The following is a 13,905-nucleotide window of genomic DNA, read 5'->3' as shown; positions in this document are numbered from 1 at the left end:
GGGCGGGTCGAAGTATGGCTGAGCCTTACTTATAAGTCTAGAGCCTCCACAAATTTTTTTGTCATTTTTCCTACATCGGGCTGGTAGGCTTCTGTTATCACACAGGTGACTTCCCTTTATCCCATCTTTTTAATACTTTTACACCTGGAGATCTTCGCCTTTCTCTAAGCTTTTCTACCTAGATTCTTAAGCCTGGACTTTTCCTACCATCTATCTAGCTCTTTGGTTTTCTCCCTCTCCTTCAATTCAACAACATGAGTGTGGACCCAGCTTGTCCCCAAAGCCTGCGTGGCCCCGAAGCATCTACTTCTAGGGAATCTTCACCAATGCCTGAGATTTATGGGCCTGAAGAAAACTATGTGTCCTTGCAAATGTCATCTGCTGAGACCCACGACATGGACACTGGTAAGAAAATACTGAATCCTTGAGAGGCTAAGTTCCTTCAGGGAAAGGGAAAGAAGGAAAGAGGGTAAGGGTTATCTGTTTCCCTCTTGAGCCCATCAATATAAGCAGGTGTCATTATCTATTAATCCTCTCGACACCTCTTTTTCAACGGTAACTTGATGGGGTCATGCCCTTTCCCCAATGTTCCAGGAGATAAGAGCTGTGGACACGGGACTAAGTCATCCAACTGTACGCGGTGTATTTGAGAGCTTACGTGTGTAGGCACTGTGGAAACGCAAAATGTGATGTGATAAACTGATGTGTAAATCTTAACGTATATGAAACGCACCTTTTGGGAGTGTTTTACCTTTCTACTACAGTAGCGGTTGGCTCTTCCCCTAACCTCTGGATGTGTGGACATTCATTATTGGGCAGCTGAGTTTGTAAGCACCTACTATGCGCAAATCTCCTAAATCCCGAGGAAGTGTTCACCCCATTTTATGGTGGATGATTCCAAAAGGTTTAATATGCTGACAGTCAAAGTGGCGAGAGCTCAGATTTGAAATCCAGTTTGGGTTTGAATTCTATACTCTAAATGTTTAGGCTTCTAATTGGTAATTTTGGGTGTGAGAGGTGCTCGGGATATTGTAAAGCCGGCACAAAGCTTTTTGGAAATCAATTTGGCAGTAGTTGTTAGAAATAAAAAGGTAGACCAACTTTTACCCAGGGATACTATTTTTAACATTTATGGCATAAAATACCTTAAAATCTGTTTACATTTATGATTACAACCATAGAAGTAAGTTGTGGAGAAAGGAATAAGTAAACAAAATAACTTATATTTGAGTGTTGGATTTTAATATTACCCTGTTTTTCCAAATTTTATGTTAATGTCTTTTTATAATGTCAAATGTTGAAAATACAGCTACAGCGCTCGATTGTGAGACAAACGGCTCAGGAATGAGCAATGGACATGTCCTCCTAGCAAGCCAAGGGCAAGGGCAAGTTTGTATAGATTTTTTTTTTTTTCAGTACGCGGGCTTCTCGCTGTTGTGGCCTCTCCCGTTGCGGAGCGCAGGCTCCGCGGCCATGGTTCACGGGCCCAGACGCTCCGCGGCACGTGGGATCTTCCCAGACCGGGGCACGAACCCGCGTCCCCTGCATCGGCAGGCGGACTCTCAACCACTGCGCCACCAGGGAAGCCCTGTATAGATAATTTTAAAGACATGCTCCATTTCTAGTCATTAGTTGAGGACTTTCCTTCTTAGATCTACTTGTGAAATTGTGAAGTTTTTTGCCTTTTAAAGCCTGTCCATTTATTCCACGACTAGGGTAGAATTGGCGTTAAGCACTGAGAATACGTCTGTGCAAATAAATCTAAGTAATACAGGAAATAAATTTTTAGTTACAAAGTCAATAATATATGCCAGGTCCTCTGCTAGACAATTTTTTATATGTTACCTCATTTTGTTTTTAATTTTTTTATTTCTGTTACCTCATTTTAATCAGTGAAACGCCATGAGATATACTGTACAACACGGGGAATCTGACAAGTATTTTATAATAACTATAAGTGAAGTATAACCTTAAAAATTGTAAATCACTATATTGTAAACCTGTATTTATATAATGTACAGCAACTATACTTCAGTCAAAAAACCCCCAAAAAAACCTATGATTAGCTTAGCCCAATTGCCAAAACAAACAAACAAACCATGAGGGAGGAATAATTTTGGAGAGGAAATCACAAAGTCTGGGTTGAAACAGGAGCTTTATCAGAATTCACATTTCCTGATAGTCCTGGTATTAAGACCCGGCAGCAAACTTGATTTTATAGGGTCCCCAGAACCTGGATCATCTGTTTCAAAATTACGTTACGTGGGAGTTCCCTGGTGGTCTAGTGGTTAGGATTCACCGCTTTCACTGCCTTGGCCCATGTTCAATCCCTGGTCAGGGAACTGAGATTACCCCCAAGCCACGTGGCTTCACCAAAAAAAAAAAAAAATTAAGTAGGTGATGATCAACGTACATAAAGGAAGTTATGGAAGGACACAAAGGTGGGAGTCAAATGATGATTCTGACCTTTGAGAACAGCCAGGGTGTGGGCTCCTGCGCTCTGACTGGCAGAAAGAGGCGTGAGTCCTGCTCGCTTCCCAGCAATACAGATAAGCCATGTCCACGACACGCAAAATGGCATTTTCGCAAAGGTTAGCAAAGCGTTCAGGATTGCTTAAAAATAAAGTTATTACTAATTATCTAGCTCTGAGGACTTTAATAGTGCTTTGAAACAATAAACTTTCAATATTTGAAGTTTTAGAGAAAAGTGTCATTTTGTTCCCAACAGTCTCTCCTCTTCCTTCCTTCTCCATGGATCTGCTTATTCAGGACAGCCCTGATTCTTCCACAAGCCCCAGAGTAAAACTACTGGCCACGGCTGCAGACAAGGGCACAGAGAAGAAGGAAGAGAAGGTCCTGGTCAGGAAGCAGAAGACCAGAACCGTGTTCTCTCAGACGCAGCTGTGTGTGCTCAATGACAGATTTCAGAGGCAGAAATACCTCAGCCTCCAGCAAATGCAAGAACTTTCCAACATCCTGAACCTTAGCTACAAACAGGTATGGTGGTTTTCTTGTTTGATACAACAAGAAATAAGAAACAAGGTTAATTTCTATGTACTCTGTTTATGCACCCCTACAAACAAGTTAACTTTTAATATGAAAATGGAACTTTTTGTAATGTGTTTTGTGGCAATGTGTCCATTTTTTTGGACATTCTTTTCTTTATATTCTTTTCCATTACGGTTTATCACAGAATATTGAGTATAGTTCCCTGTGCTCTACAGTAGGACCTTGTTTATCCATCCTACATGAAACTGTTTACATCTGCTAATCCCAAACTCCCAGTCCTTCCCTCCCCCCACCCCCAATGTGTCATAATTTATTTAACCACTTCTCTTGTTGCACAAACCAAAATTGTGAAAATGTTTCCAATTTTCCTTTAAGAAAAGGAAGAATATACCCCCTATCTTCCGAGTTAGACAAGTCCCTAGCCAACACTTGTTCTTATTAAAATTATATGTTTTGTTTTTCTCTGTTGATCATTTTTCATATATTTATTGGCCATTTTATTCAGTTACTGGCGCCATACTTGGAAAGTCCTACTCCATGATCTTATTTTATTTATATACATTCTTCTACCTCTCTGATCTCATTTTCTAACTCAGAGTTTACAAACCATCTGAAAAGTTTAGTTTATTCTGTGCTGCAATATAATTTGATATTTTCTAAATAGCTGTCCTTGTGGTATGTTTCATAATTCCTGAATTAAAATACCATTATCACATTAAATGTAAATGTGCTTATATGGAGGTGGGCTTTGTATTGCAAACAAATTACCTTTAACTGTGACTAATGGCGTGGGTAGACGTTTAAATGTGAACTTCCTAGTTAGTAGCAGACTTGTGGTGTGTTCTGTTCTACCTGGTTAGGTTTATCAAACATAAAGTAGCCCACTGACTTGAGGGGCTTGAAATTCACTCACAGATTGAAGGTTTAAGAAAGGACTCTAGAAGTTAAAATTTTGTTCCGAGTTTGAGATAGTTGCAGCTATTGGAAAAAGCAAACAAACAAGCCAAAACTTAGTATTCTTTGATCCCAGTACATCCTGCATTACTAGTATTTTGTATTTTCCTGTTACCTTTTCCCTGCAGGTTAAGACCTGGTTCCAGAACCAGAGAATGAAATGTAAGAGGTGGCAGAAAAACACCTGGCCGAGGAATAGCAACATTGTGACTCAGGTAACAGGAAACTTATTTTTCTGCTCTTTCCTAACAAGAACTTTTTAGATAGATTTGAATCCATTGCTGAAGCATGCAAATCCCAACTTCAGACAATTCTGATTTTCCTTGTACCTTTTCAGTTAATCCATCCCTCTCTTTCAAAAGGGCCCAGCAACTACAGAATACCCAGGCTTCTATCCCTACCACCAAGGATGCCTGGCGAACTCTTCCGGAAACCTGCCCATGTGGGGTAACCAGACCTGGAATAACCCAACTTGGAGCAACCAGAGCTGGAACAGTCAGTCCTGGGGCAACCAGAGCTGGAACAGTCAGTCCTGGAGCAACCAGAGCTGGAACAGTCAGTCCTGGGGCCCCCAAGCCTGGAATAACCAGACTTGGAACAATCAGTTCAACAACTATGTCGAGGAATTCCTGCAGCCCCAGATCCAGTTCCAGCAAAATTCTCCTGTCAGCGATTTGGAGGCCCCCTTGGAAACTGCCGGGGAAAGCTATAACGTAATACAGCAAACTGCTAAGTATTTCAATTCCCAACAGCAAATCATGGATTTATTCCCAAATTACCCTCTGAACATACAGCCTGAAGATTTGTAACGATGGCTGTATTATTCAATCTCAATTTGAGCCGTGACTGTATCACTTACCTAGAATATTTTCTTTTACAATTACGTATCTCTCTGCCTTGATAAGCTGCTTTTCATTGTGACTTTTGTGTCAATTTGGGGGTGTATGATTGGTGTTTAATCAAAGAGGTTTCAGAAGCATTGGCTTCTCCGGACAACATGATAAAAGATGATGGCGGCTATAGATAACTAGGTTATAATACTATTTTTTTGATATCTTTAGGATCTAGAACCTAACCTCCAGAATAGGGAGCAAAAGTACAAAGATGTGTGATGAAGGATTATTCATTATTTTCTGGAATGGGGAGGCTTTACTTGTCAAGAACCTCAGTTGTTAAGGTGAAGGGTTAAGCTACAACGTGCTTCACTGATTTCTTCTACCCCTTTTTGCTATTTTACTACAACCCCTCATTTTTTCCACCACTCTAGTATTTGTAGAAAGATGTTTCCATTTGTCCACATCATAATACGAATACTACCAGTTGGCTGGTTCGTTTATAAGTACCAATAAATAAAAAAATTACCCCTTTTACATTTAGTTGTCTCTCCCCTGATTTCACCCAGTGATTCAATGAGTAAAAATCTGACTAAACATGGCAATAGTTAGTTTTTGATATGGGGAGAAGAAGTTAGTGAATCTTCTAGCCCTCTGGGAGACTACTATCTTAGAAGTGAGTAAAGGAAAGGTAACCAAATATACAATACCAGATGACTAATTAAACCTGAACAAACTTATTTCCTCCTCGTGTGTGTAATGTTGAAACAATAAAATGTGTGGTTGTTTGCAGTTAAAGAAGAGTGCCACATCTGGAAGATCGGGAGCAAAGAAGTGATAAATAAGAGTTCTTAGGTTTGTAAAGAGGCTAAATGAAGGGCAGCCGGGGCGAGGCAAATCATGGAAGGTGGAGGGGGCGCAGAGGGAGGAGGGGGAAAGGTGGACGAATTAGAATCTCCCCCTGTAACTCACATATGAAAGGTTCCGTGACTGCTCTTCTGCCAGAAAAAGCTATGTTGAAATAGGCTTTTTCTTTTTCTTTTTTTTTCTTTTTGGCTGCACCAAAAGTTGCGGAACGTGGGATCTTTGTTGCAGCGTTCGGACCCTTACTTGCAGCAGGCAGGCTCCTTAGTTGTGGCATGCTCGTGAGAGATCTAGTTCCCCAACCAGGGATCGAACCCCAGGCCCCCCGCAGTGGACGCGCTGTGTCTTACCCACTGGACCACCAGGGAAGTCCCGAAATAAGCTTATTTTTAAATGACAGCTTTTATTTTTTAGGACACTGTTTAAATGTGTAGACCAGCTACAAAGCACAGGTTTTTTGTTTTGTTTTCTTTTTTTTTGGTGGGGGGGGCCACGCTGCACGGCATGTGGGATCTTAGTTCCCTGACCAGGGTTTGTACCTGCGCCCCTTGCAGTGGAAGCGCAGTCTTTACCACTGGACCGCCAGGGAAGTCCCCCCAAAGCACAACTTAATGCATTGTTTTAATGTATAAATCTATTAATGTTTAACATTTTTTAAACAAATTGGATCATAGACCAATATATAAGTAAATTCTAAGGCTGATTTGGAATAGAATTTTCTTTCTTTTTTTTTTTTTTTTTCCAGGTAAACTCTGTTCTCACCTTAGAAGAGCTATGCCTGATACTAACCCTTTTGTTCATTGTCCTTTTCCCATCCTGGCTTTTGCCCCCGAGCAGATCTGATTGGGAGCCCTTTAATTTCGCACTCTGCCTTCTTGCTCCATGGAAACCTCCAACTTGTGGAAGCAGCCAGAGATGCTAAGAATAACCAGAGCGGTTTTCTTAGTCATTCCCCTCGTGGTTCCTCCCAGTTTTCCAATGTTGCTCTATAATAACTATCAGACCCAATGAGTTTAGACATTTGACTAAAGAGGAAGTCAGGGATAATTAATTTCTGCCAAGACCTAAGTTCAACACAGTATTGTTTCTGACTGGCAGATATTTTTGCCAAGCATCGTGTTAACTGAACAGAGAATGGAAACAAAGCATTGATTGTGCTACATGAAATCACTGTCAGCACTTTTTAGTCTTGTAATCAAGCAGATTTGAGTGTGACTTTAAAAAAAAAAAAATCAGGATTATCATTGTTGCTACCACCTGGCTTTTCTTACATTTTAGATGCATGAGTGAAGAAAAAATTCTTAGAAGAGATTAAAGTAGAATTTGTTTTTTTAAGATAATATGTCACTTTAATATTTCCAGAATTCTTGTCTCTAAACTACTTCACAAGATGAGTTGACAACAAATTTGAGGAAATAACTAAATGGTGAACCAGAGCCTGGAAACTTTGGGGAAAATAGCTACTATAAAGTAGACAGAACCCAGGAAACTGCAAAGTTAGCTCCCCAATTCTGAGCTGTGCCATGTTCCAATTTTTTACAACCTTGTCTTTGCTTTGGATTAAGTGCAGCTGTAAGACACGGGGCATTGGCAAGGAACAGCTAATTCAGGAAGGTTTTATTAGAGTGTCAGAAAGGACAAGAGCACCTGTTATGTTTAAAGCATTGTGCTGGATACTGGAGAAGAAAGGAAGGAAGAAGAGAAGGCAGAAAAGGCTTCCCTGGTGGCGCGGTGGTTGCGAGTCCGCCTACCGATGCAGGGGACGCGGGTTCGTGCCCCGGTTCGGGAAGATCCCGAGAGCCATAGCCGCTGAGCCTGCGCGTCCGGAGCCTGTGCTCCGCAGCGGGAGAGGCCACTACAGTGAGAGGCCCGAGTACCGCAAAAACAAACAAAAAAACTGGACATTTTGATTGCAAAACTAAAAGAAACTTACTATTAAAAACTAATTTAAGCAACAGAGAAATACATAATGAAGTGAATCTAGTAAACATTAGCAATTTAGTATATTCCTACAGGTGTTTTAGTATGTAACATGGGTGGTTTTTACATGTCAATTTTAATGGGCTACTAATACATTGTAACAAGATTATACCATACATTCCTCTTCTGAAAGCCTTTTTTTTTCCACTTGGCATTACACTATTCAGCCTCTTTGCATGTCAGAATTTAGAGATTTGAGATAATTTAGATAAATGTTAAAAATTGACAACTACATTCAAGAACATTAAGATGCCCTAATTTCCTTATGAAATGTTTTAGCCGAGGTTGAAATAGTTTCTTCCTTATATCAAAACATTTCTGATAATGAAGAAAAGAGTGAAATTCAGGTAAGCATGTATCTTTCCCCATCAATGAGTTTAATTGCTGTATTGACTCATGCTAATTGCTGTATAATATTACACATAATTTGTTTCTGTTTTGATTATTTGCCATTACAAATTATGTTGCTGTTAACGATAGCAATTTAAAGTCTTTCAGTTATCCTTGCTTTTGGTCACGGGATTACCAAGTATATAAGTATAATAGAAGGAAATAAGGTGAAAAAGGAAATTAGAAAGTCACCTGCCAACCTCTCTCATCTTTCCACATCCCTTTTGAAAATCTTGCTCTCTTCACCCTCCTCCCTAAAGGAGGTGATGTTACTTCCAATGTCGTATTTTACTTTATTATATTTTAGCTTTAAAAATTCACGTTGTCTTGGTTTTCAGCTTGCATCTCCATTTCAGTTGGTGACTGAAGAAGAGGCACACTGGGTCTTCGGAATTCCACAGTCTGGATTCAAAGCCCAGAAGTGGGATGAGTATAGACTTTGCTTAGTGAATTTCAAGCACCCAATTCTCAGGGTAAAGGACAAATTTCATCCTGTTCTGAATAATCCTACTATTCAGAAAACTTGGTGTCTACAGGGAAAAAAACGCGGTGACTTTGAGACCCAAAGGTAAAGGCAGACAACTGCGAGACGAGGCGGGAAAGGGGGGAGGGCCCTTAGTAAATACCGCATGCCTCCCGGGGCCCAGTGAGCTTTGCCTCAAGAGGGAGATAAAGGGAATTTGTTAGATAAAGAAGCAGTTGGGGCCGACAAAAGCTTCTGGTACAGGAAGTTAGTTCGACCCAAATGTAGGCATTTGAATAGATTTCCTCTGTGAGGTTGAAGGGAAACCGATTGAAAAGCAGCAGCTGGTGACGAGCTTCTCCTTAAGGGCTTCCCAGTTCCTGGGTGGTTGATGTCTATCCTGTGGTCCTGGGAGAGAGTGTCCTTGAGAATTTTAAAAGGTTAACTGCCTGGGAAATTACTTTAATGCAAAGTAGCTCTACCTCCAAGTATAACTGCGAAGCAAGCTATTAAACAGAAAACCTCACAGATCAAATTGAGATGCTAGAATCCTATTAAATGAATTAAACTCACATGGCACAAAGCACGGGGCGGGAGATGGGTCAGTCTAATGCACTTAGGGTCTCAAGAGGGATAGAAAGTGTAGCAATGTTCGTGCGACCCGTCTCAGATGCATGATGTGGTGACAATGACTGAGGATGGAGGACGAGAATTGGAGATTGAATTAAGGCCACGGTTTTGCAGAAGAAATGTAGTTGGACAGTCATGCAGGCTTGCTCTGTCTAGGACATTGAAGGCGGCAGGTACTCCTGGCCACAGACATAGTTCTGCTTAGCTTGATGAGCAGCTGTGGAATTTATTTTCACAACTTAGGCAGAATACAAGTAGAGTTGGAATGGGTGTCCCCAGTGGATGGCCAATTTAAGAGCTACGGATGTTGGGTGCCTCTAGTACATAAGGATATTTAGTGTTGGAATAAATAAGAGTATTGGGTTCCTCTTGCTCCCCCCATTCTGTTCTGTGTTGTGTGCACATGTACATCTAAATCTCATGTCTTATGTAGCTATAGTTAATGTGCCATATAGGTTACGTAAATTTCATTTGTTTTCCATAGTCTTAAGTGAACATTCTCAGACAACACAGTAAATGCCCTTTACACCGATTTACACCGATTTTCCACACAATTCCTGTCCTTCTGCAGCTCTTCCCTAATTCTTAGTTAGCCTCCCCCAGATCCTAGACACATTTCTTAGGTCTCTTATCCGTCCTCAGGCACTTAAACCAACAATCCATTCCCCAAACGGCAAAGGCTTTGTGTATTCCTTCAGTGCTGTCTGATGAACCCTTAAACACAAGTGTACCAATTCCCACAGATTCCCTGATCAATTTCTATCTCATTAAGTCAATAAAAATGGTTCGTTTTATCTATTGAGACTCTACCCTCTACAGATAAAAAGCCCTTAAGTATCTGCTATATCAGTCTTTGTCAGGAGAAGAGAAAAATGATTTATTATTCTTAATTCCATGGGTGGCTCTTTGCCTTTCCTTATGCTGTTTGCATCTTCCAAAAGAATAGTAAATAGTTTATAGTTAATAGTTCAACTTGGAGGAAAATACTTATAAAAGTATTTTACATTTATACAGACCTCTTATGTAGGAAAATAGTTTAAAAATTTATTTCATATGATCCTTAAGCTACCCTCTGAAGCTAACTACCATTTATATATAAAAAAACAACTTCCCTGGCAGTCCAGTGGTTAAAACTCTGCACTTACAGTGCAGGGGCACAGGTTCCATCCCTGGTCCGGGAACTAAGATCCTGCAAGCCATGCAGCAGGGGCAAAAAAGAAAAGGAAAAAAGAAACTGACATTCTGGAAATTTAAGTAACACATCCAGTGTTGTATTAGATATTATCTTAGTGGACTCCCACCTAATGTTTATAGCAACTATGTGCCCAGTACTGTGATTACTTAAATTTCATTCTCATTTAGTTTTCATAAAACAAGATGAGATATTCATTTTTTAAAAACTTTTTATGGCATGTGATTTTTAAAAATATATTTTATTTACTTATTTTTGGCTGCGTTGGGTCTTTGCTGCTGCGCACGGGCTTTCTCTAGTTGCGGCGAGCGGGGGTTCATTGTGGTGCGTGGGCATCTCATTGCAGTGGCTTCTCGTTGCGGAGCATGGGCTCTAGGCGCATGGGCTCAGTAGTTGTGGCTCGCGGGGTCTAGAGCGCAGGCTCAGTAGTTGTGGCGCATGGGCTTAGTTGCTCTGAGGCATGCTGGATCTTCCTGGACCAGGGCTCGAACCCGTGTCCCCAGCATTGGCAGGTGAATTCTTAACCATTGTGCCACCAGGTAAACCCAATAATACACATTTTTAACAAGTACCCTAGATAATACTCAAGCACAGTAAAACCAGAGAATCAGAGTCTGCTGAAAAGAATTTGAATTCATTTTTACAACAAAAAAATCCTACCGGAGGAGGTTCCAGGCTGGTGAACATATGGAGGTGCTGGGAGGGTGATGTTCCTGGAGAGGGCATGGAAGCTCCACACCTCTCCCCCATACCTGGCCCTGTTCATCTCTTCCATATGGATGTCCCCGAGTTATAGTCTTTGTAATAAATCAGTGATCAAGCTCACAATAAGTACATAGCTACAGTTCCTTCAGGAGGTGCACATATGCTAAACCAGGCACCCTCACTTTTAAATAAACCTGGGAAAACTTGGAAAATAGAATTTAAAAAAAACTTAAAAACCACTTTTGAGAAAATCATAATTATTTTAGCCAAAAGGAGGTAAATATAAATTGGATCAGTTTAGGTATGAAAAATATCCTACTGGATTTCTGTAGCTAGTTTTGCAAACTTTTACACTAGTTTGGCCGACTATTACATTCTTTTTTCAATGCTCAAGTTGTATTGTCTTAGGACAATGAAAGTTCCTTCAAGTTAGTTGCCCATGTAGTTTTGTTGGGAGAACATTGGTCATATAGTTCATTTTTGGAGGGACAGCTGGCTGTTCTGGCCCATTTTACACATTCCCCTGGAACTGGCCATTTCTCCAAGGAGCCTTTGTTACTTTTACTGAGGAATGATATTCAGAGACCAAAATTCTCATCACTGATGTTGCTTATGGGTACTCCGGTTCCCAAGAGGGCTGCTGCTGTTATTGGCTTTACATGAAGACAATTAAAAAGCCAGAAAAATTTCAGAAGCCTTTCAGCAGACTTTCCAGAATTGATATAAGCCCATGATTAAACTAACAATTTGACCAGACAAATAAGATCAGTATTTGTTTATATCAAATAAGATTCACTTCCTGATAAAAAGACAATGGCCTTTACAATACAAAGGAAACAAGCAAAAATAAACAAATGGGACCCAATTAAACGTAAAAGCTTTTGCACAGCTTTTTCTGATGACTGTTGATTTTCAACAAAAGGAAAAGACAACCTACTGAATGACAGAAAACATTTGCAACTTAAATCTGACCAATAAGGAATTAATATCCTAAATATGTAACAGCTCATACAACTCAATATCAAAAAAAAACAACCCAGTTAAAAAATGGGCAGAAGACCTGAACAGACATTTTTCCAAAGAAGGCATACAGATGGGGACTTCCCTGGTGGTCCAGTGGTTAAGAATCTGCCTTCCAGTGCAGGGGACGTGGGATCTGGTTGGGGAACTAAGATCCCCCATGCCACGGGGCAACTAAGCCTGCGCACCGCAACTGGAGAGAAGCCCACACACCACAGCTAAGACCCGAAGCAGCCAAAAATAAATAATTTTTTTTTTAAGAAGGCATACAGATGGCCAACAGACACATTGAAAAGATGCTCAGCATCGCTAATCATCAGAGAAATGCAAATCAAAACCACAGTGAGATATGTCACACCTGTCAGAATGGCTACCATCAAAAAGACCACAAATAGGGACTTCCCTGGTGGCGCAGTGGTTAAGAATCCGCCTGTCAATGCAGGATCCCACATGCCACAGAGCAACTAAGCCCGTGAGCCACAACTACTGAAGCCTGTGTGCCTAGAGCCTGTGCTCCGCAACAAGAGAAGCCACCGCAATGAGAAGCCCGCGCACAACAGAGTGGCCCCCGCTTGCCGCAACGAGAGAAAGCCCACGTGCAGCAACGAAGACCCAATGCAGCCCAAACTAAATAAATAAAAATAAATAAATTTATATTAAAAAAAGACCACAAATAACAAATGTTGGTGAGGACATGGAGAAAAGGGAACCCTCCTACACTGCTGATGGGAATGTAAACTGATGCAGCCGCTATGGAAAACAGTATGGAGGCTCCTAAAAAAACTAAAAATAGGGCTTCCCTGGGGGCGCAGTGGTTGAGAGTCCGCCTGCCGATGCAGGGGACGTGGGTTCGTGCCCCGGTCCGGGAAGATCCCACGTGCCGCGGAGCGGCTGGGCCCGTGAGCCATGGCCGCTGAGCCTGCGCGTCCGGAGCCTGTGCTCCGCAACGGGAGGGGCCACGGCAGTGAGAGGCCCGCGTACCACACACACAAAAAAAAAAACCCGAAAAATAGAATTACCATAAGATCCATCAATTCCACAGCTGATATATATCTGAAGAAAATGAAAACACTAATTCACAAAGATATATGCACCCCAATGTTCATAGCAGCATTATTTACAATAGCCAGGATACGGAAACAAACTAAGGGTCCATCAACAGATGAATGGATAAAGAAGATGTGTGATTTATATATATATGTGTGTGTGAGTGTGTATATAAATATATAGGAATACTAAGCCATAAAAAAAGATAAAATTTTGCCATTTGGGACAACATATATGGACCTGGAGGGTATCATGTTTAGTGAAATAAGTCAGACAGAGAAAGACAAATACTGTATATTATACTTTATATGTGGAATCTAAAAAGTAAAACAAACAAATGAATATAACAAAACAGACTCACAGATACAGAGAACGAAGTAGTGGTTACCACTGGGGAGAGGGAAGTGAGGAGGGGGAAGATAGGGGTAGGGGAATAAGAAGTACAAATACTATTCATTGATATAAAATAAATAAGGGGACTTCCTTGGCGGTCCAGTGGTTAGGGGTCCACCCTTCCACTGTGGGGGGCACGGGTTGGATCCTTGGCCTGGGAGCTAAGATCCCACAAGCTGTACAGCACGGCCAGGGGAAAAAAAAAAAAAAAAAGCTACCAGGATATATTGCACAGCACATGGGATATAGCCAATATTTTCTAATAACTATAAATGGAGTATAATATTTAAAAATTGTGAATCACTTTGTTGTACACTTGAAACTTATATAATATTGTAAATCAACTATACCTCAATTTAAAAAAAGAGTCAGTGGCATTTAGGAGAGGTTAAACCAATTGGGTGTGAGTGGAAAACCAACAATTT

At 40.9% G+C, this 13,905-nt stretch overlaps 1 protein-coding gene across 2 annotated transcripts; it reads left to right on the top strand.

Moving 5' to 3' along the window:
* Positions 1-254: 254 nt before the first annotated feature.
* NANOG (Nanog homeobox) lies at positions 255-4,772 on the top strand. 2 transcript variants are annotated; one of them, XM_067010591.1, is made up of 4 exons: positions 255-405; positions 2,729-2,997; positions 4,092-4,174; positions 4,367-4,772. In XM_067010591.1, the coding sequence occupies exons 1-4, from the start codon at positions 255-257 to the stop codon at positions 4,770-4,772; spliced, it is 909 nt and encodes a 302-aa protein (XP_066866692.1). The 2 variants fall into 2 exon arrangements, with proteins under 2 accessions (XP_066866692.1, XP_058938603.1); XM_059082620.2 differs by having other exon boundaries at positions 4,092-4,178; positions 4,326-4,772.
* The last annotated feature ends 9,133 nt before the right edge of the window (positions 4,773-13,905 follow it).

The sequence above is a fragment of the Kogia breviceps genome, chromosome 12 (genome assembly GCF_026419965.1).
Source record: "Kogia breviceps isolate mKogBre1 chromosome 12, mKogBre1 haplotype 1, whole genome shotgun sequence".
Classification (NCBI taxonomy): domain Eukaryota; kingdom Metazoa; phylum Chordata; class Mammalia; order Artiodactyla; family Physeteridae; genus Kogia; species Kogia breviceps.
Note: the sequence above shows the minus strand (reverse complement) of the source record. Positions and strands in the feature narration are given on the sequence as shown.